The sequence below is a fragment of the Orcinus orca genome, chromosome 6, assembly GCF_937001465.1.
Source record: "Orcinus orca chromosome 6, mOrcOrc1.1, whole genome shotgun sequence".
Classification (NCBI taxonomy): Eukaryota; Metazoa; Chordata; class Mammalia; order Artiodactyla; family Delphinidae; genus Orcinus; species Orcinus orca.
In genome coordinates this window covers 31,050,846-31,074,306 of record NC_064564.1, presented here as the reverse complement: position 1 = coordinate 31,074,306, position 23,461 = coordinate 31,050,846, and the positions used below count along the sequence as shown (strand labels likewise).

Below are 23,461 nucleotides of genomic sequence, written 5' to 3'. Positions count from 1 at the left end.
GACCCCAAGCCCAAAGTAAAGAAGCCAAGCTGAGCTGGCATCCTGACCCCAATGCCTTTCTCGAAGCAAATTTCAGGTGACCCACTAAATTAGGAAATTTAGAAAATTTAGAAAATTCTAGGAAATTAGAATCTGTCCTTTGGCTATTTTATCTTAAAAAAAAAAAGCTTGACTTTGTTGGCCCACATCCTCTGTTTCCATTTTCTCTTATTGCTGGGCGCATAATCCACCTTGGACAGTTGTGCAAGCCTCTGGGGTCCTGGGGCCCGAGTTCCCCTCCAGTCCATCAACACGATGTCTCTCTATTCCCAAATAAAGCTAAAGTTTGTGCAGGCCTTTTCCATTTCTTTGGTCAGCCTCAGCCTCTGGTATCAGCTCAGTGCTGATCAGAGTGAGGGAGGTCAGAGTGAATTCACCCTAAAACCAATAAGGCTTATAGGCTTCAGGGACCAACACCCCCCTCCTCATACATGGGCTCCTTTCAAGACCCTCTACTGAATTTTTATTTTAAAAACAAACTTTAAAAAAAGAGTTTTAGACTGACAGAAAAATTGGGAAGATAGTACAGAGTTCCTATATCATTAACATCTAATATTGGTGTGGTATATTTGTTACAATTAATGAACCAATCTTGGGACATCACTTTTATAACTAAAGTCTACACTTTATTCAGCTATCTTAGTTTTTACTTAATGTCCTTTTTCTCTTTCAGGATTCCCACCCAGGATCCCACATGACATTTGTCAGAGAGAGAGGAAAATTCACCTAGATTCTTACTCTATACACCTCCTTATGTCCTGCCATGGGTGTAAGTATTTTGCTTATTATTATTATTGTTTTTAATAAGGGGCTCCCATTTTTCCCTTAAAGACTCAAGAGAAAATGCATAGTTGTTTTTGGGGTCTTAGAATAACACACGTCTTGTCATCTGGCCACAAATGATATAAGCATCCCCTTCAGGACTGGGCAGTAGGAAGGGGCCAGCTGATCCTGGGCTTGACTTGAGACTCAAAACAGGTAACAGGAGAGTAGCAAACATGGAAAATGCTTTCATGTATGCATTTCTCTACAGACCATCCATGAACTGGCAAAATGCATTCTGTAACAGTTCAAATTTTCAGCATGGAATATCTCTTAAATTGATTGAGGGCAGAAGGATTTTTTTTGCTGCCTTGTCCTGAAACTGCTTTATTCTCCTAGAGGAGCTCTTTATTTATTAGTTTTTTAAATGTTTGTTTATTTATTTAGGCTGCTCCGGTCTTAGTTGCGGCATGCGAACTCTTAGTTGTGGCATGCACATGGGATCTAGTTTCCTGACCAGGGGTCAAACCCGGGCCCCCTGGACCACCAGGGAAGTCCCTAGAGGGCCTCTTAAGTAAAAGTATTTCAAGTTCATCCTCTCATACATCATGAGGCCTACACACATGATGAACTTGGATTGACTAATTCATTCACTCAGAATGATTTGCAGAGTGTCTACTGTGTGGAGCTATTGTGGACTGTAGACCCGTTTTTCTTTGCCTGGCAAGCTTTCTTATTACCCCTCCTCTGGTAACAGACCTGTCCCTGTTCACAGGATTGGCTCAGGTCATCACAGACTGTCAGCTCCTCACAAACAGCATATGATGTGTCCTGGGCCAACTGACAGGTAGATGCTGGGAGGACAAAATCTTTTCCTACAGGGGTTGCTCAGCAGACAGCCTCTTCCAGGTTGTATGAGGCCCGTGTGTTGTCCAGAGAACCAGCAGAGAACCGTGCAGAGATGAGGGCCTCACAATGGCAGGGAAAATCCTCTTATCCTTGTGATCCCCAAACGCAGGCAACCTTTCTTTGATTGTCTGAACTACTCCAGCCCTCTACTACTACTGGAGTGACTAACTTTCCTTTTTTAAAAAAATATTTATTTATTTTTGGCTGTGTTGGGTCTTTGCTGGTCTTTGCTGCTGCATGCGGGCTTTCTCTAGTTGCGGCGAGTGGGGGCTACTCTTTGTTGTGGTGCGTGGGCTTCTCGTTGTGGTGTCTTCTCTTGTTGCAGAGCACGGGCTCTAGGCATGTGGGCTTCAGTAGCTGTGGCACGCCAGCCCAGTAGTTGTGGCTCACGGGCTCTAGAGCACAGGCTCAGTAGTTGTGGTGCACGGGCTTAGTTGCTCCGCGGCATGTGGGATCTTCCCGGGCTAGGGCTCCAACCTGTGTCCCCTGCATTGGCAGGCGGATTCTTAACCACTGCACCACCAGGGAAGTCCCTAAATTTCCTTTTTTGCTAAGCCAATGTGAGTTAAGATTCCGTCCCATCCTCTGTCACTTGCATTGAAAGAGCTCTAATAAAAACCATGGGCACTTTGTTAAATGCTGGGTATGTCCTGGTGAACAAAATAACACTGAGCATCAGGAAAGTACAAATAAAAACCACAATGGAATACCACAACATACACACCTGAATGGCTACAAACAACTGACAAAAGCGGTGTTGAAACTGAATTGAGCAACTGGAACCCTCACACCCTGCTGGTGAGAGTATAACTGCGCACAGTTACTTTGAAAAACTGTTTGGCAACACCTCAAAGCTGAACATACATCTACCCTAAGATTCAGCAACTCTACCCAACATAAACATGTACATGTGTCACCAAAAGACATGCACACAGCAGCACTATTTACAATTGCCAGGACCTGGAAGGGCCCAGGAACAGAATACTGGGTGAATGCTTTGTGGCTTACCCACAGGACGGAAGGCTACATGGCAACAAGGGGAATGATCACCAGTTATACTCCACATGGACGGACCTCATATGGACACCGTATGCAGTGACAGGTGCCAACCCCATCCTGTGGAGTCCTGTGGCAGGTAGGTGGGCCCTGGCCCTGGCGCTGTGGAAGAAATGACAGAAGGGAGCACAGGGGCTCTGGGGGCTGCTCTTTGCTCTGCTTCCTCTTCTGGCCAGTGGTTCTATGATTTTTTTTTTTTTTTAATTTCATTTATTTATTTATTTTTGGCTGTGCTGGGTCTTTTCTGTGCGTGGGCTTTCTCTAGTTGTGGCGAGCGGGGGCCACTCTTCATCACGGTGCGCGGGCCTCTCACTGTCGCGGCCTCTCTTGTTGCGGAGCACAAGCTCCAGACGCACAGGCTCAGTAGTTGTGGCTCACGGGCCTAGTCGCTCCGCGGCATGTGGGATCTTCCCAGACCAGGGCTCGAACCCGTGTCTCCTGCCTTGGCAGGCAGACTCTCAACCGCTGCGCCACCAGGGAAGCCCTGGTTCTATGATTTTGAAAGAAATTATCCAACTGTATATTTATGATGTGTGCCCTTTTCTGTGTCTATATATTTCAACAAAAAGTTAAAATACAAAAGACAGCATCCCTGAGCCCATGAAGCATACGATCTAGTGGAGAAGACAGACATTAAACAAGTAAATACACGAATGCCTCCCCTCTGCCACTGCCATCCAGCGTGGAGAATGCTTTGTTCTTTTCTTCATCTGGAAGCTCTGTTGCCATCAAGATTACTTTACTGTCTCTTTTGCGTCTTTTCCAACTCTGTCATGTCTGTCCTGAAGAGCAGTGGCCATAAATGCATGAAATACTGTGTACAGATGTTCCAGGATTTGGGACAAAGAACATAAAATCTATTTTCTTTTACCTGATCTTCCTAAGTTAAGACTAGCAATCTGCAAGTCTTTCTTGATGTAGAAGTATCTGAAATACTGTTTTGGGAAGCAGTCAGTATGCCTTTTCTTGGGTCACGATTAATAGCCAAGGGCACATCTTTTTGTTTTTTTGGCTGCTGCGCAGCATGTGCGACCTTAGTTCCCTGACCAGGGATTGAGCCCGCGCCCCCTGCAGTGGAAGCTCGGAGTCTTAACCACTGGACCACCAGGGAAGTCCCCAAGGGCACGTCTTTTGATAAGTATTTTCTGGATTTTTTTTTTCTTGAAGGTCTTATCTTATGCACAGTAAACTTTTATTACTCTTATGTGTGCTCTGGATAATGTTTTCAGTGCATGCCCACCCTCTGGGTATTTCAATGTGTGGAAATGCTTAAAGTTGTCTGAAAATATGGAGATCTTACTGTTGACTCCCTCTTGGGTCATTTACACAGAAGTGCAATTGTTTAACACTTCTCTGTTCTGAAAACATGGTCACATGATTTTGTTCAACTGGAGTTAGTTGAATCACATTTGAAATAAAAAAGGGCCAAAAGCTGCAGCTTAGAAATTTTTGTTACATGAAAATTTTACTTGTAAAGACATTTGTTTGAACGTTTATAAGCTTTCTACTTATCTTTCCTAATCTCCTTCTATTAAAGTTCAGCTAACTTGTACATTTAAATAATATTTGAAGAAACATACTAATTTCCAGAGGCTGAGGCTGACCAAAGAAATGGAAAAGGCCTGCACAAACTTTGGCTTTATTTGGGAATAGAGAGACATCGTGTTGATGGGCTGGAGGGGAACTCGGGCCCCAGGACCCCAGAGGCTTGCACAACTGTCCAATGTGGATTATGCGCCCAGCAATAAGAGAAAATGGAAACAGAGGATGTGGGCCAACAAAGTCAAGCTTTTTTTTTTTAAAGATAAAATAGCCAAAGGACAGATTCTAATTTCCTAAAGGTCATACTTTAGCCTCAGACAAACACATATTCCATGCTGTTTTAAATATCAAAAGCTGTAAGCAGAGCATTTACACATTTGTAACAGAAAGAGGGTTCTTTATTTACAAGTGCCATAAGCACTGAATACTAACCAGATGTAGTTTACCGCCTCTTATAAAGAAGAAAACATACAGAGACGAAACCAAAGTTTGAGCTTGAAAAAAATCTTAAAACAAGTGGTTAACAATTTGTTATACTAACAGAACTAGAGAATTTGAAAGCCCTTTGCTGAAGCATGCCTCCACTGACACGCTATTAGTGAACTTGCTTAAGCAGGGCCCTCTTGTTTCTTCCAAGAGCACTTGCAAATATATGGGCTTTTCTGCCCACACCTTTGTATGTGAAAGTGATGGTGTTCTGGTAGGATGTTCCTAAATGACTGGCCTGAAGACCCTGACTTATGCAAACATGGTTATGAATGTCTGAAATCATTTAATTAATTACAAGAGGAAGGTGATTACCTCAAACATGCTTTTCCGAAGTAACCAATCTTCAAGTTCTTGAGGCAAAAAATATAATCAGCCTTTTCTTTTGGGGGGTGGGGTGGGCAGTGATGGTGATACTGTGCAGTTCGTGTTTATCAGAAAAATACACTATTTTAAACATGTTAAAAACACTGTAATCAAAGATTGGATAAAGACTAATAGAATCAGGAAATGTGAACATATGGTTATTTTCAATTTAAATTACAACTAGACTTTGTAAGATAAGGTGGTTTAGAAAGGCATTCAACAACAATTTGAACTATCATAAATAGCTTGAAGTAAAATAGTTCAGTGTGAAAAACAGATCTGCAGGATGCTTAGTTTGAAATCTACCTTAAAACCATACAAAACCACTTCAGATCCACTAGAGTACCTATTATAAAAAAGACAGAGAGTGGCAAGTGTTGGTGAGAATGGGGAAAGTGGAAACCTCAGGCATTGTTGGTGAGATGTAAAATGGCACAGCCACTGTGTAAAACAGTTCGACAGTTCCCTTTTTCCTCTTTTTAAAATGTCCTTTATAAATTCTGAGATGATATATTCACGTACAAAGTAAAGTTATAATTGTTCCTTTAAACGCAGTCCCTCTTTTCACACAGAATCCTGTCATTCAAATCTTTCTGCACTGGGACAAACAACTGAGGATATCTGACAAGGTAATAACATTCTTCTCTTTAAATATAGCATCTATTTCATTCTCTCTGTCTGGAACTCTTATTAGATTACGCTGAACCACCTAATTCCATGCTTCTTAACTGAACTCATTTGTTTTCCATCTAATTATCTTTCTGTTCTTTGGGTGGTTTCTTCAAATAAATCCTCTAATGTCCTCTTTAGTAATATTTAACGTGTTGTTTGACTTATCCACTGGTTTCTAAATTTTTTAAATTCTAATCACATTTTAAAAATTTAGAGTCAATTTGTTTCTTTTTCCAATAGGCTTTTGTAAAAAGTTGTCCTATATTTTAAATTAGATCTATTTGTTTAGTTATTACTTTGATATCTTAAACCTTGTACTTTGTAGTTTTTGTCCAGATTGTTCTATAATTCTCACTTAACAGAAGTTTATTTTATACAATTAATGTATAATTAAAAAAATATTTTATTTATTTTTGAGCTGCGTTGTGTCTTAGCTGCAGCATGCAGGATCTTTTGTTGCGGCACCCAGGCTCTTTGATGTGGCGCGTGGGCTTCTCTCTAGTCACAGCACGCAGGCTCTGTAGTTGCGGCGTGTGGGCTCTTTAATTGTGGTGCGCGGGCTCCAGAGCGCATGGGCTCAGTAGTTGTGGTGCACAGGCTTAGTTGCCCCGCGGCATGTGGGATTTTAGTTCCCCGACCAGGTATCGAACCTGCATCCCCTGCATTGGAAGGTGGATTCTTAACCACTGGACCACCAGGGAAGTCCCAATTAATGTATAGTTTTTTAATGTGCACTTGCTTCATCTGGGGTCATTTTTGTCTGTGACAGTTATGTATGTGTGAGAATTTCCCTCCAGGGAAGTTTCAGGGTGGCTTCTCTCAGAGCCTGGGGGAGTCCCTGTATCTACAATTTATATTCCTTTCCAGATTTGGGCTTCTACCTAGCCCACACGTAGGCAAGGTAAACTGAGACCTTGTATATATCTATGTCAGGGATCTGAAGAGGTGAGTTTCTCCACCTGCCAAGTTCCCTGCAGCTTCTTTGGGGTGGCTGGCACTCTTTCTTCTTCCTCTTTCAGCTGACGGAAGTCTTTGAGGCCCCAAGCTCTGGGAGGAGGATCCACCCCAGCATCTGATGCAGCCCAGGCTGTCCTCCATCTCTGACCCAGGGCCCAGAGCTGCTCTGAGATGCTGTGGGCTGGCCAAAACCAGCTCCTGCTCTCGCTTTGATTTTTCTCCTTATTTCTGGCTCTCAGGACATTTTTACTTCTTTCTTTTGAGCTTGACTATGTACTTAAAACATGTTGTACTTAATCCAGAATTTCTGTAAGATTAAAATGGCAGGGGAGGGTACATATGGCCATCTCGGCCTGCCGTATTTCTTTTTTTTGTTTTTTTTTTTTGGCCGTGCCATGAGGCATGAGGGATCTTAGTTCCCCGACCAGGGATCAAACCTGTGCCCCCTGCAGTGGGAGTGTGGAGTCTTAACCACTAGACCACCAGGGAAGTCCCTGCCTTATTTCTTTAAGTCTCCTCTTGCTTTCTTTTTGGTGAGAAATATCACATTTTCATTTCTCTTTAATTATACAAGTAATTAACAAATGCATTCTCACTATAAAAATTAAATGGTTAAAGCTAAGTTAAACTCTTCTTTGATGTAAGCCCAATTCTAGTCTCCACCCCTCTCTCCCCAGATGAGTATCTTGCAGATCTCTTCTCATATTACAGATCTCTATGGACCCACAGCAAATAGGAAAGTTACACCTCAATTAAAAATACCTCAATAGAGAAAATTTAATAAATACAATCATACTACACCATATTGTTTTCGCATTTCTTTTTTCTTTTCTTTTTTTTTTTGTGGTATGCGGGCCTCTCACTGTTGTGGCCTCTCCTGTTGTGGAGCACAGGCTCCGGACATGCAGGCTCAGCGACCATGGCTCACAGGCCCAGCCACTCCATGGCATGTGGGATCTTCCTGGACCGGGGCACGAACCCGTGTCCCCTGCATCGGCAGGCGGACTCTCAACCTCTGCACCACCAGGGAAGCCCTGCATTTCTTTTCTTCACTCAACAATGTGTATTGAAGAACTTTTCCTGTGAAGATAGAGTTGCTGTGTTCTTTTTAATGACTGTGTAGTATTCCACTGTGAATAATTTTCAAGGGTGTGTCAGCCTATGAGGGAAAAGTTCCTCAAATGAAGGGGGTGGGGCTTCCCTGGTGGCGCAGTGGTTGAGAGTCTGCCTGACGATGCAGGGGACGCGGGTTTGTGCCCCGGTCCGGGAGGATGCCACATGCCGCGGAGCGGCTGGGCCCGTGAGCCATGGCCAGTAAGCCTGCGCGTCTAGAGCCTGCACGTCCAGAGCCTGTGCTCCGGAATGGGAGAGACCACAACATCGAGAGGCCCGCGTACCAAAAAAAAAAAAAAAAAAGGAAGGGGGCACTTTCAGAAGAAGGAAGGGAATGTGTTGGGCACCAGACAACTGATGTCCACCCTCTACTACCACGTCCTACCAGGCACTCATTGCTACATACTCTAAGTATGGTGTTGAGACAATTCCACAGACCATGATGGACACCCCCCACCAAACTTGGGGTCAGATGTCAACATTGATGGTTCCACACATTGCAAGAGGGTGTGAAGAGATTTATTTCTCACATAATGAGGATTCTGGGAGGGAAGGGCAGCTAGTGTCCAGCTGTGGATGACAGTCATGAAATGAGCCAAGTTGGTACTGGGGGCCGGGGGCAGTGGAGTGGTGAGGGAGAGTCCCTGAGAAAATATGAGGAAGCAGGATTAATTACAGTGGTTTGATTCAGTCTTTGATTCCTATCTGACATGGAGCATAATGCTTGCATAGGGTTTATGATGGTTCAAGAAACTGAACTACGATGGATCGACTTGGAGGGCATTACACTAAGTGGAAGAAGTCAGACAGAGAAAGACAAATATGATATTACTTATATGTGGAATCTAAAAACTACAACAAACTAGTGAATATAACAAAAAAGAAGCAGACTCACAGATACAGAGAACAAATGAGCGGCTACCAGTGGGGGCATGGGGAGAAGGGTAATGTGGGCGGTACAAATTTTGGGTATAAGATAGGCTCAAGGATGTATTGTATAATACAGGGAATATAGCCAATATTTTGTAATAACTGTAAATGGAAAGTAACCTTTAAAAATTGTATTAAATAAATAAATAAACTGAACTAAGAAGAGTCATTGAATTGTAGACAGAAAACATGGTCACTGCTAAGTGCTTGATCATTGCTAATTCTCCCTTCCAAAGACGTAAATAAGCCATTTTCAGCATGAAAGCAGTTAAAATTTACTTTCACTGTTCTGAATTACAGATATCAAATGGCATACCAACATAAATAGATGATGGCATGGCTCCTCCTGCAATCATGCTGGTGATTTTATAGTGAAAATATTGTTTGTTTCACTAAAGCCTGCTTGAAATTTGTCAGTTTAAAAGCAAAACAACTCTCAACCAGAGAGGAATTTGCTTTTTGTGTGTTATAACAAATGGTTTTTAACCACCTCTAAAAAAGAAAAAAAAACCTCTCAGTAATTTAAGTATATATTCAGAAAAAATTAAACAAAACAACCACAGTCCTTGAACATTGTATATAATAATTAAAGGACAATTCTCATGAGAAAGAGCTAAAAATTATATAAAATCTCAATAATCGGGACTTCCCTGGTAGCCTACCAATGCAGGGGACACGGGTTCGATCCCTGGTCCGTGAAGATCCCACATGCTGCAGAGCAACTAAGCCCGTGCAACACAACTACTGAGCCTGCGCTCTAGGGCCCGCATGCCGCAACTACTGAGCCCGCATGCTGCAACTACTGAAGCTTGCACACCTAGAGCCGTGCTCAGCAACAAGAGAAGCCACCGCAATGAGGAACCCACGCACCTCAATGAAGAGTAGCCCCTGCTCGCCGCAACTAGAGAAAGCCTGCACGCAGCAACAAAGACCCAACGCAGCCAAAAATAAATTTTTTAGAAAACCTCAATAATCACTTATAAGTATTGTTATAAATGAAACAAACTAAAAAGAAATAATCAGTAAATATTTACTGACAGATTAATAGGTACAAAGCTTGCCTTAGGCTACACAATAGAGCAGTCCAACAGTATAAAGATGTTCTCTTCAGGAAGTAAAGATAAATACATGCTGATTGAAGAAAGTTATATTAAATTTTAATAACTTTTCTCTTTCTTACAAAAGCTTTACCTGGGATTGTCTATGTGAAAATACTTTTGTTAAATATGTTTAACTCTGTACTATATTATATCACCAACACCCAGCCAAGTTTTTATGACCTGCACTTGCCCTAGAGATCATAGTTGATAGGACTAGGGGTGAACACATGACCCAAGCTGGCTAAATCAGGTTTTCTGGAAAAATCTGAAATTGAGGGCCATACCACCAATCTGGGAAGTTGCTTGAACTGAAGGTAAATAGGCTTGGGTTCTTTGAGATGGGCCATTGGCCACATTCCTGTCAACACAGTGGGAGCTGTCCTGCAGAAGGCAAGACCTACTGAGAGGAGAATGAAGTGAACATACAGAAAATGGTAGAGATGATTTAACTCAGAAAAAGAAAGCAAGATGAGAGTCCGTGAGGACTGCCTGGACCATGAGGGTGACCTCATTCCTGGTCCCAGGCCCTTGGGAATCCTTAATGCCCTTCAATAAGAGGGTATTCTCAGTGTCCTTTCAATACACCCATGTTGTACTTAGGCTTATTTGAAGTTTCTATTACTTGCAATCAAAATGTATTTACAAACAAAATAGTCATTTCAATTCCATTAGTGACAATAAAGAGTATGGGATGGATGAGGGAGATATTTTTGCAGAAAGACTATCTAGGTCATCATGAGTGAACATAGATATTAAAAGAGAGGCAGAATCAAGCTCTGAATTATTTGTTCTTTGCCTTTGGTCAATCTCCTCAGTCCTGAAACAGTTTTTTTTACACAATTTTTCCAGCTTTACACTTATTTTCCTATGGAGAAGATTCAGTGACCTCTTCATTCTGCCATATTTGGAAGTTCCACCACAAATGACTTTTTAAATTTTATTTAAAATTTTTTAATCTCTGCCTCTTTTTGATTAGCTTTTAAAAATTTTGCTTTTTCCCATATATTAGTTGGGATGTCACATGCTCTATTTCTATATGTCAAATGGTTACCTTAGATATTTTATCATGCATACTCATCAAAGTCCAAATTAATCCATGTCTCAATCCTCCTCACGAACAAAGGACTTTACAGCATTTTAATTTCAGTCACACTTGTACTTTTGAATTCTAGCTTAAAAAAAAAAAAGACTTCCCTTGACATTATTATGACTTTATTATATGGTCACTGTTTGCTGTATTTACCATATTCTTTGCTCCTATTGCTTCTTACATCTCAAACCTTCTTAGATCATTTTCCCTCTGCCTGAAGAATATCCTTTAATTCTAACATGAACATCTGTTAGAGGTGAATTCTCTCAGTTTCTACTTGTATGACTTTCACTTTTATTTTTTCCAAATTTTATCGAGATATAATTGACATATAAGACTGTATTAGCTTAAGGTGTACCATGATTTGATATATGTATATATTGCAAACTGATCACTGCTGTGACATTTTTATGCATATTTCTGTATACACATGTGCACACATTTCTTTCGAATATATACCTATGAGTATGTGTATCTTCAACTTTTATAGATAATATCTAAGTGTTGGTACCAATTTACCGTCAAACAGCAGTATATGAGAATAGCTATTGTTCCATATTCTAACAATTGGTACTATCAGTCTTTTTACTATTAATCATTTTGGTGGGTGTACAATGGTATCTGATGGTGATTTAAAATAGATTTTCCCTCATTTGACTAGTGGAGTTGAACATGTACATGCATTTATTGGTCATTTGAATTTTGGGATCAGTCTGTTCAAATTGCTTGCCCATTTTTCCCTATCAGTTTTTGGAGTTCTTTACAGATACTGCCTGGGATATACCAAATTCTCAATAAAACACACTTGCCATATAAACTACTTATGATTGATTTTGCCATTTAATGTACCAAGATATATCCCATATCAGTAAACACAAATCTACTTTGTTATTTTTAAGGCAATAAGGCAAGCCATTGTATAGATATACAGTATATTGTGACTTAACCAATTGTCTATTGATGATCTTTTAGGTTATTTGTAATTTTTCACTATTTTATATACTACAATGAATATCCTTCTAAGATATTTTTGTACATTTTTAGAAGCAGAATGGCTTAATGTTGAGTAAAGGCTGATAAAATGACCTATATAAAAAAATCTATCAATTTATGTTTCTGCCAACAATGTGTAAAAGTGCTTATTTTGGAAAGAGTTTGAAAATTCTCTTCTCTTAGTTCCTGTAATTCTTGTTTTGTTTATGGTTTCCTTTGCCGTGCAAAAGCTTAGAAGTTTGATTAAATCCCATTTGTTTATTCTTGCTTTTATTTCTATTGCCTTGGGAGACTGACCTAAGAAAACATTGCTATGATTTATGTCAGAGAATGCATCACCCAGATACCAAAACCAAAGATGCTACCAAAAAGAAAATTACAGGCCAATATCTCTAATGAATATAGATGCAAAAATTCCCAGCGAAATATTAGCAAACTGAATCCAACAACACATAAAAAAGATCATACACTACAATCAAATTGGACTCATCCCAGGGTCACGAGGATGGTTCAACATATGCAAATCAATCAATGCAATACACCATATCAACAAAGGAAAAGAAAAAAACACAAACGATCATCTCAATTGATGCAGGAAAAGGATCTGATAAAATTCAACATCCATTCATGATAAAAAATCTTACCAAAGTGGATACAGAGGGAACATATCTCAACATAATAAAAGCTATTTATGACCAACCCACAGCCAACAAAATAGTGAACAGTGAAAAGCCTTCCCACTAAAATCTGGAACAAGACAAGGATGCCCAATCTCACCACTTCTATTCAACATAGTATTGGAAGTCCTAGCCACAGCAATCAGACAAGAAAAAGAAATAAACCAATCCCTTTTAAAATCACATCAAAACAAAACAAAACAAAAAAACCACTTAGGAATAAACCTGACCAAGGAGGTGAAAGACTTATATACTGAAAACTATAAAACATTATAAAGGAAACTGAAGATGATTCAAAGAAATGGAAAGATATCCCATGCTCTTGAATTGGAAGACTTAATATTGTTAAACTGGCCATCCTAACCAAAGTAATCTATAGATTTAATGCAATCCCTATCAAATTACCCATGACATTTTTCACAGAGCTAGAACAATTAATCCTAAAATTTATATGGAACCATAAAAGACCCAGAATTGCCAAAGCAATCCTGAGGAAAAAGAACAAAGTTGGAGGCATAACCCTCCTAGACTTCAGACAATACTACAAAGCTACAATAACCAAAACAGTGGTATTGGCACAAAAACAGACACATGGATCAATGGAACAGAATAGGGAGCCCGGAAGTAAACCCACACACCTATGGTCAATTAGTCTTCAACAAAGGAGGCAAGAATATAAAATGGGAAAAAGTCTCTTCAACAAGTGGTGCTGGGAAAGTTGGACAGCTGCGTGTAAATCAATGATGTTATAACACACCCTCACACCATGCACAAAAATAAACTCAAAATGGCTTAAAGACTTAAACGTAAGACATGTCACCAGGAATTCCCTGGTCGTCCAGTGTTTAGGACTCTGCACTTCCAATGCAGGGGGTGCGGGTTTGATCCCTGGTCAGGGAACTAAGGTCCCACATGCCGTGCAGCACAGCCAAAAAAAAAAAAAAAAGAGACCATAAAACTCCTAGAAGCAAACATTGGCAAAACATCCTCTAATTAGGTCTTGAAATCCCCCCTACCCTCATAGAGAAATCTTCTCCCTCTCTTGAATTATTGTAATCATTTCTTAAATGGAGCCCTGTCCCTAGACTTGATCCTTCCACTCAATTCATAAGCCAAACTACAGAGTTATCCATCTATTGATAAAATGCCACACTGGTTATGCTCCTCTCCTGTGGCCTTTGGGTAAAGCTCCAAACCTCCAACATCCCTTTTAGAGCCTGTGGAGATCTGGCTGCTTCTCTCCTGCACTCAGTCCTCCACACCTCACAATCACTTTCGCTTCCCAAAAGATGCCAGTTTCATCAGGCCTTTCTCCTACACTATCCCCTCTGGCTAGAACATTCTCTCTTACCTTATCCCTCTGTATACAAACTCTTATTTAACTTTTAAGTTTCAGTTTAAATATGTCTATAGTCAAATTTAATCTTAGGTTTGAGATGACTCCTAGGCATTGAAACAGATATGTCAAGAAAGCAGCTAGAAACTTCCAGCATACAGATGGTAATACAGATGATCAAACTCACCTGGAGAGAAATTATAGCTAGAGAAGAGGTTTCAGGCCTGAGATCAAGTCGATGAAGAGGAGGAATCAGCAAAGGAGATTATTAAGTGAGGCAAAGGAGTTGGGCTGTAAAAACCAAGAGATATGAGTGTTGGAAAGAGGGGAAGAATCATTTCTGCTGAATGTTGCTAAAAACTGCTCTGACAGCTCCAGATGGGTATCTCCTGCATATTTCCAATACCACCCCACAACCCAGCCACAGAAGTGATCATACTGTTTAATACCAAGGCAGCCATTTGTCTGATCCCTTAGTAGTAAGAACTGACTTTAACTGACTGTAAGTAAGAACTCTGTCAACCTTATTTATCGTTATAGATTTCAGCAGTGAGCTCAAGATGCACTCAGTAAAAAAAACTTGTTGAATGACTTAATCACCGGCACACATACGTGTAAGTCCTCAAGGAATTTACATACATTTGGGGAAAACATATGGAAACCACTATTTATAATACAAAGCAGGGTGTAATCAGTGCTGGCAAAGTAGTACAGCCAGCGTGCAATGGTTGAACTGTGGAACGGGAGAAAGCTTCCTGGAAAAGATGTTACTGAAGTTAGGGACTGAAGAAAAGAGCAGGCTATCAGAAAGTGGAGGCTTGAGGTTCTTTTTTTTTTTTTTTAACATCTTTACTGGAGTATAATTGCTTTACAATGGTGTGTTAGTCTCCGCATTATAACAAAGTGAATCAGTTATACATATACATATGTCCCCATATCTCTGAGGCTTGAGTTTTTAAAACAATAAAAAATTGTTGTTAATTACCCAATTGTGGCAAGGCAGAGATTATTTACATATGTGCCTGTGAGTGGCAACACTCAAACTCTTCACTCTGGCAGAAATGTAGGATAAAGATGAGCATTGTATTTTAAAATACTATTATTTATGCATTAGTTATCTGAACAGGGTATGACCATGGATAATTTTAGTCTTCTTTACATTTTCTAGCAATTTCTAAATTTACTATTCTGCTATAATTTGCAGAGAGGGGTTTAGTTTTATTCTTTTTAAGACCAGAGTTTCATCTGGGCAAATTGAGAAAAGAACTTAATTCAAAAATGATATCTTTGTACATACACAAATAAGTCAGTAATTTCCAGAATACTATTCATAAAAATTCCACAAATCTTAGAAGAGTTTGTAAACTGCATTCACAAATCTGGCAGAATTAAAATTAAATTTCTGTTTAAAAATGGAAATACAACATAATAAATGAAGTTAACATTAATTTTTTCCTACTCTTGGATGCTGAAAGATTCTAATGGAAATGAAAAAGATGAGATCACCCACCAGTAATGGGGAAAAAATGAGGCCATGGACAAACACACTATGTTTTGATTTATTAAACCACAAGCAAGCTTCACTTTATCCCCCATGAGTGATGGCTTAACCGGTTGCCAAAGTCTTCTTTTCCACTAAATACCTTTGTAAATATTGTGGTTACTCTGATTTATAGCCACCTCCTTCAGACAGTGTATCAGTAGAAAAGAATCCCTTTCCCAACAAATGTTAAAACTACCATCTGTGTAATCGTCTCACAAACCTCACGCTATGCATGGGTTTCAGGGTTTGCAGGAGGAAAATTATAGGAAAAGACCAGTTCTGGAGGCTCTGTCTGCGGTGATTCATCCCAAAGTGGGAACGCCATATCCAGAACGCCAGAGAGAAACACCTGAGTTGTCAACAGGGGACTTTTTTAAAGATAAGAACCTAGTTCCAGAGAAGGATGTGACTCACCCAGTCCTCCCTGGGAGGCAAGAGGCCAAGATGAATTCTGGCCCTGATGCCTCTGAAGTGATGTTTACCACGTCTGCTCTCCAAACACTCAGGCAATCTGTTTTTCATCTCGAAGGCGTCTGACTCCTATGGCTTTATGGGTGTGTGGAGCCATAATGGTGATAAGAGTCGGTTTCTGCTGATGTGGGCTGCAGAATATAGTTCTACCCATCCTTCCATTTCTGCTGGGGGAAGGAGCACTGCAGGGGCAAGCTGTAAAGTGACTCTAGCTTGACTGTTGTGGAAAGAAAGAAATAAGACTAATTTGAAGTCACTCTTAGTTCTCCCATTTCTCAGCAAGTCAGGCAAATCATTTAACTCTGTGAAGCTTTAGTTTCCTCATTTAGCCTCTGTAATACTTCAGCTTTCTTCCTCTGTAAACTGGAGGATAACAAGGTACATCACTGGGTTGAAGGATTTATTGAGCACTGTGTCCAGCAGAGAACTAGGCGTCTGGCACACAGTGGAACTAGTTAATGCTGCTGGTTCCTTTGTTTTTCTTCCATCCCCATCATGTATAGGAACAGGAGAGGACCCGATTCTGCCAATGCACATACTAAAAATGTCTATTCCTAGGTTATTTTGCAACTCTACAAAACTATCTAAGTGTTATAATAACATGCATTATATTTTTAGCTTTGAATGCACACTCTTACAGCAAAAAATGACTTACTGTAGTTTTTAAGAATGGAAATTAAACCATAAATACCAAATGTATTTTCTTTGCACAAAATTTCTCCTCTACAAAATTTAACCTAAACTCTCTTGAACTCTTGTCAGAATATTACAAGTGTTAAAACAGGTTAGTTTGGATAAGCAAAACAATATCCTGGCTATAGGGACATAATATAAACTCACATCTCCTTTCAAGCCTAAACTTAAATAAACATCTATAAAAAGCAGAGACAAAACCAAAATTTAAAACCTCTCTGAGCAGTAAAACCAGCAATTAGGTAAATCTTGCATTTCTGTATTTCCATGAGTTATTTACAATAAGGAATACAGTAGGAATAACAAATTTTGGAGGGTAGATAGTACATCTTGTTATTCTGGATGTGCTGATGCAATGTGTGGGAGAGATCTAAGCCAAGTTGAACAAATGGAAGTTGGCAATTTGAATATAAAGCTCAGGAAACAGTTTAGAGCTTAGAATAGATCTGTAGCTTATTGGTATATGTTAAAGCAATGTGACTACTGCTCATTTATGTTTGCTTAATGGATGAACAAGATCGTGAGGGAGAGTAAGGACAGATAGAGAAGAGGGCTATGGAGGATGGGGAACATCATTGTTTACAATGTGTAAGTGTGTGGAGTAAGGGCAGTAAAAGATGATGAGAAAGAAAGTAAGCAAGATAGAAGTAAGAACAGACTGACTTCCAAGAATAGGGCAATCAATAAGAAAATGACAAAAAAAAAAAAGAAGGCTGATTAGATAGCTTCTGAGGGCCACTGGACATTTGAGAGGACACTTTCACAACAACCATAAATGCCACAGCAGAATCGCAGTAGTAGCAGAATTTGTTAAGGAACAAATGGGAAGTTGAATACATGGAGGCATTTCCTGTAGATATTCTTTTAAGAAATTAAGGAGAAAATGAGAAGATAAAATAGATGGCAGTTTGAGGACAGCCAGACAGGATATAGTAAGATTCTTTCTGGCTTACAGAAGCTGAATATATTAGTAGGTGAAGAAGAACAAATTATGATTATGCAAAATGCCATGTTACTGATTCAAGGACACCAAGATTCCATTGAGACACAGTCACTGCCATCATTGAACACCTGGGCATGAATGTTACACTCTCGAGACAGTTGAGTCATTTAGGTTTAGGTCATGAATACAAAAGAATGGATACCTGGGAGGTGTGAATTCATACACAAGACCAGACTGGCAAATATTAAAGGTCTCCTCCCGATCCACAGATAAGTTTATAAAGATGCTGCCTTCAGTCATGTATGAGAACCTACTTGCTTCACACACATTTATTTGCTGTACTTTTTGTACCCAAATCAGATTATTTCAGAATAGTTTCCTTGATTTGTATTACACTACAGTAGCACTTCGCTTATCTCAAGAGCAAAGTACATTTAGAAACATACGATATCACAGAGGACATCATTTTTGGGAATTGTGGTGTATCACATAACCACTACACCTAAGTCCTTACCATATGATTTCTCCACTCAGAATATTTTCTTCTCTGAAAACTATGGTTTCCACTCATGATATTTCTTAGTTTGTAATCCTAGTCCCACACTTAGACCTGGGTGAGAGTGTATCTCTGGAGTCTCTGAAATGGGCTCCACATTGGTCTTCCTCTGGCTCTCCCCTTCCCACTAAGCAAGGGGCCCACATGCTTTCTTACAGCTAGCACCTCCCCCTCAAGATCATGCTGTGGGTATGCACCTAACACCCCAGAGTTTCCTGCCCTAGTGTCTCAGTTTCCAGGGCCCATGCAGGCCTCTTCCCTGGCTCTATCACCCTAAGGACATACCCAACTGCTAGTGTGAGCAACCCTAGGCCCAAAGGGTTTGCTTGTGTGCAGTTGAGGAGGAACTTGGAAGCATGGGCTGGGTGTCCACACAAGCAGGTCAAAACTTGGGGCAGAACATGACATGGGGTAGGAGGGAAATGGCCACCATCCTGCTCCTTCCTGAGCCACCATATTCTTGTGGAGGCAAATTCTGAGAAGTTCAGCTTTCCAGGTAGTTATAAAGGATGCTGGACAGGGTAAGAGAACGGAGCCCCAACATAATTTATTTAACTATTTCCTAGCTTGATTTATAATTTTGCACATTTGTAATATCATATATGAACCTTCACCCATACTCTTGCCTTAATCCCTTCATCCCTTCCAGCCTCCCCAAATGATTGTTCCTGCAGCACAATAGGAAATCAAACTAAGATGAAATGAAGAAATGATAGGCCCTAGGAACACTTGTTATATCAAATGTAATCTCTTACACTTTACTCAAATCTTAATACAAGGAACGGCACTAATTCATTAGATTTTTCCCTTATCAAGACTCAGCAGGGACTTCCCTGGTGGTCTGGTGGTAAAGAATCCACCTTACAATGCAGGGGACGCAGGTTCAATCCCTGGTCAGGGAACTAAGATCCCACATGCCGTGGGGCAACTAAGCTTGCGTGCCTCAACCAGAGCCCACGTGCTGCAAACTATAGAGCCCACGCGCTCTGGAACCCACGCACCACAACTACAGAGCCCACACGCCCTGGAGCCTGTGAGCCACAACTAGAGAAGAGAAAAGGCGCATGCCACAACTAGAGAGAAGCCCGAGCACCACAATGAAGAGCCCGTGCACCACAGCGAAAGATCCTGCATGCTTCAGTGAGGATCCCACATGCCTCAACTAAGACCTGATGCAGCTCCAAATAAATAATAAAATAAATAGATAACAATCTTGGAAAAAAAAGACTCAGCACCCCAACATCCTCAAGTGGCATCATTCGTTCACTTGAGTTTGTCTCCACACCTAGAAGTAATGCAGAGAAACCCATCAATGTGTCCTCTGCCCGGTATGCTAAGCATGGGGTTGCAGGGTCTGTTCTAGAGATCTGGGAGTTCAAAGGAGGGATGCAGAATTAGTAGACTGGAGGACCCATGGACAGAGAATCTGACCTAGAACTTGCCTCTGTCCATGTCACCTGTTTTACTAAGAATGGCCTCTGATCAAACTCTGCTCAGGGAGTGAGGGAAGTTCCCAGAGACGGGTGGACCTCTATGGTCCCTGTGGTCTGACAATGCCATCTTAAGAAGGCAGAAGCAAAGACACATGGAACCTTAGCATTAAAATGATATCATCGAGTCCATGTATCCCTGGGATAAATCCCACTTGATCATGGTGTATGATTCTTTTAATGTATTGCTGGATTCAGATTGCTAGTATTTTGTTGAGGATTTTTGTGACTATGTTCATCAGTGATATTGGCCTGTAATTTTCTTTTTTTTGCGGTATCTTTTTCTGGTTTTGGTATCACAGTGATGGTGGCCTCATAGAATGAGTTTGGGAGTATTCCTTCCTCTGTGATTTTTTGGGAATAGTTTCAGAAGGATAGGTGTTAACTCTTCTCTAAACGTTTGATAGAATTTGCCTGTGAAGCCATCTGTTCCTGGACTTTTGTTGGCTGGGAGTTTTTTTTTTTTTTTTTTTGCCGCACTGTACAGCATGCGGGATCTTAGTTCCCTGACTAGGGATCAAACCCATGCCCCCTGCAGTGGAAGCATGAAGTCTTAACCACTGGACCACCAGGGAAGTCCCAGTTGGGAGTTTTTAAATCACAGTTTCAACTTCAGTACTTGTGACTGGTCTGTTCATATTTTCTATTTCTTCTTGATTCAGTCTTGGGAGATTGTATGTTTCTAAGAACTTGTCCATTTCTTCCAGGTTGTCCATTCTTTTGGCATATAGTTGCTTGTAGTTGTCTCTTATGATCCTTTGTATTTCTGTGGTGTCCACTGTAACTTATACTTTTCCATTTCTAATTTTATTGATTTGAGCCCTCTCCCTTTTTTCTGATGAGTCTGGCTAAAGGTTTATCAATTTTGTTTATCATTTCGAAGAACCAGCATTTAGTTTCATTGATCTTTCCTACTGTTTTCTTCGTTTATATTTCATTTATTTCTGCTCTGATCTTTGTGATTTCTTTCCTTCTACTAACTTTGGGTTTTGTTTGTTCTTCTTTCTCTCATTGCTTTGGGCATAAGGCTAGGTTGTTTATTTGTGATTTTTCTTGTTTCCTGAAGTAAGACTGTATTGCTATATACTCCCCTCAGAACTGCTTTTGCCACATGTCCCATAGATCATTGTGCTTTCGTTTTCATTTGTTGCTAGGTTATTTTTTGATTTCCTCAGTGATCCTGATCCATTGGTTGTTTAGTAGCATATTGTTTAGCCTCCACATGTTTGCATTTTTTCAGTATTTTTCTTGTAGTTGATTTCTAATCTCATAGAGTTGTGGTTGGAAAAGATGCTTGACATGATTTCAATTTCCTTAAATTTACTGAGGCTTGCTTTGTGGCCCAGCATGTGAACTCTCCTGGAGAATGTTCCATGTGCACTTGAGAAGAATGTGTAATCTGCTGCTTTTGGATGGGATGCTCTATAAATATCAATTAAGTCCATCTGGTCTAACATGTCATTCAAGGCCTGAGTTTCCTTACTGATCTTCTGCCTGGATGATCTGTCCATTGATGAAAGTGGGGTGTTAAAATCCCCCACTATTATTGTGTTACTGTTGATTTCTCCTTTTATGTCTGTTAACATTTTCCTTATATACTGAAGTGCTCCTATGTTGGGTGCATATATATTTACAATTGTTATACCTTCTTCTTGGATTGATCCCTTGATCATTATGTAGTGTCCTTCTTTGGCTCTTGTAACAGTCTTTATTTTAAAGTCTATTTTGTCTGATACTAGTATTGGTACACCAACTTTCTTTTGATTTCCATCTGCATGGAATACCTTTCTCCATCTCCTTACTTTCAGCCTGTACGTGTCTCTAGATGTGAAGTGGGTTTCTTGTGGACAGCACATATATGGATCTAGTTTTCGAATCCTTTCAACCAGTCTATGTCTTTTGGTTGGATAATTTAATCAGTTTACATAAGGTAATTGTTAATATGTTCTTATTGCCATTTCGTTGTTTTGGATTTGTTTTTGTAGGCTTTTTTTCCTTTCCTGTTTTGTTTTCTTGTGATTTGATAACATTCTTTAGTGTTGTGTTTGGATTCCTTTTATTTATTTGTGTGTATACCTATTAAAGATATTTGATTTGTGGTTGCTATGAGGTTTTGATATAGCAGTCTATATACATACATAATTGTTTTAGGTTGCTGATCTCTTAATTTCAAATGCATTTCCAATATCCTGAATTTGTGCTCTCCTCTTCTCAAAATTTCTGGTTTTGATATCATATTTGTGTGCAGATGATTTCCTACCTTTACTTTATGTTTGCCTTTACTGGTGAGCTTTTCCATTCGTAAATTTCTTGTTTCTAGTTTTTCAATATCCGTAAATCAATCAGTGTGATACATCACATCAACAAATTGAAGAATAAAAACCATGAGATCATCTTAATAGATGCAGAAAAAGATTTTGACAAAATTCAACACCAATTTATGATAAAAACTCTCCAGAAAGTAGGCATAGAGGGAACATATCTTAACATAATAAAGGTCATATATGGCAAACCTACAGCTAACATCATAATCAACAGGGAAAAGCTGAAAGCATTTCCTCTAAGATCAGGAATAAGACAAGGGATGTCCACTGTCACCACTTTTATTCGACATACTTTTGGAAGTCCTAGCCACAGCCATCAGAGAAGAAAAAGCAATAAAAGGAATCCAAATTGGAAAAGAATAAGTACAACTGTCACTGTTTGCAGATGACATGATACTATACATAGAAAATCCTAAAGATGCTATCAGAAAACTACTAGAGCTCATCAATGAATTCAATAAAGTTGCAGGATACAATATTAATACACAGAAATCTGTTGCATTTCTATACACTAACAACAAGAGATCAGAAAGAGAAATTAAAGAAACAATCCCACTTACCGTCACATCAAAAAGAATAAAATACCTAGGAATAAACGTACCTAAGGAGATAAAATACCTGTACTCCAAAAGCTATAAGACACTGATGAAAGAAATCAAAGATGACACAAACAGTTGGAAAGATATACCATGTTCTTAGATTGGAAGAATCAATATTGTCAAAATGACTATACTACCCAATCTACAGATTCAATGCAATCCCTATCAAATTACCAATGGCATTTTTCACAGAACTAGAACAAAAAAATCTTAAAATTTGTATGGAGACACCAAAGACCCCCAAATAGCCATATCAATCTTGAGTAAGAAAAACGGAGCTGGAGGAATCAGGCTCCCTCACTTCAGACTATACGACAAAGCTACAGTCATCAAAACAGTATGGTATGGGCACAAAAACAGACATATAGATCAATGGAACAGGATAGAAAGCCAGGAATAAACCCACACACCTATGGTCAATTAATCTATGACAAAGGAGGCAAGACTATACAATGGAGGACAGACAGTGTCTTCAACAAATGGTGCTGGGAAAACCAGACATCTACACATAAAAAATTGAAATTAGAACATTCTTTAACACCATACACAAAATTAAACTCAAAATGGATTAAAGACCTAAATGCAAGACTGGATACTATAAAACTCTTAGCAGAAAACATCGGCAGAACACTCTGAGATAAATCGCAGCAACATCTTTTCTGAGCAGTCTCCTAGAGTAAAGGATATAAAAGCAAAAATAAATAAGTGGGACCTAATTAAACTCAAAAGCTTTTGCACAGCAAAGGAAACCACTGACAAAATGAAAAGACAACCCACAGAATAGGAGAAAATATTTGCAAACAATGTGACCGAT

The 23,461-nt window shown here is 39.7% G+C and overlaps 2 protein-coding genes across 3 annotated transcripts in view; one reads left to right on the top strand and one right to left on the bottom strand.

Annotated features, from left to right (window-relative positions):
* CENPP (centromere protein P) overlaps positions 1–23,461 on the bottom strand; it is a 223,162-nt gene that overhangs the window by 10,755 nt on the left and 188,946 nt on the right. The window contains exon 6 of one of the 2 annotated variants that reach the window (XM_033413619.2): positions 8,433–8,546. The exons of the other annotated variant lie outside the window; for it this stretch is intronic. Coding sequence (XP_033269510.1) covers positions 8,433–8,546 — 114 coding nt within the window. The remainder of the gene's footprint in view (positions 1–8,432; positions 8,547–23,461) is intronic. 2 annotated transcript variants of the gene reach the window in all.
* ECM2 (extracellular matrix protein 2) overlaps positions 1,963–23,461 on the top strand; it is a 69,529-nt gene continuing 48,030 nt past the window's right edge. The window contains exons 1-2 of the mRNA XM_049711506.1: positions 1,963–2,845; positions 5,733–5,789. The gene's annotated coding sequence lies outside the window, so the exon portion shown is untranslated. The remainder of the gene's footprint in view (positions 2,846–5,732; positions 5,790–23,461) is intronic.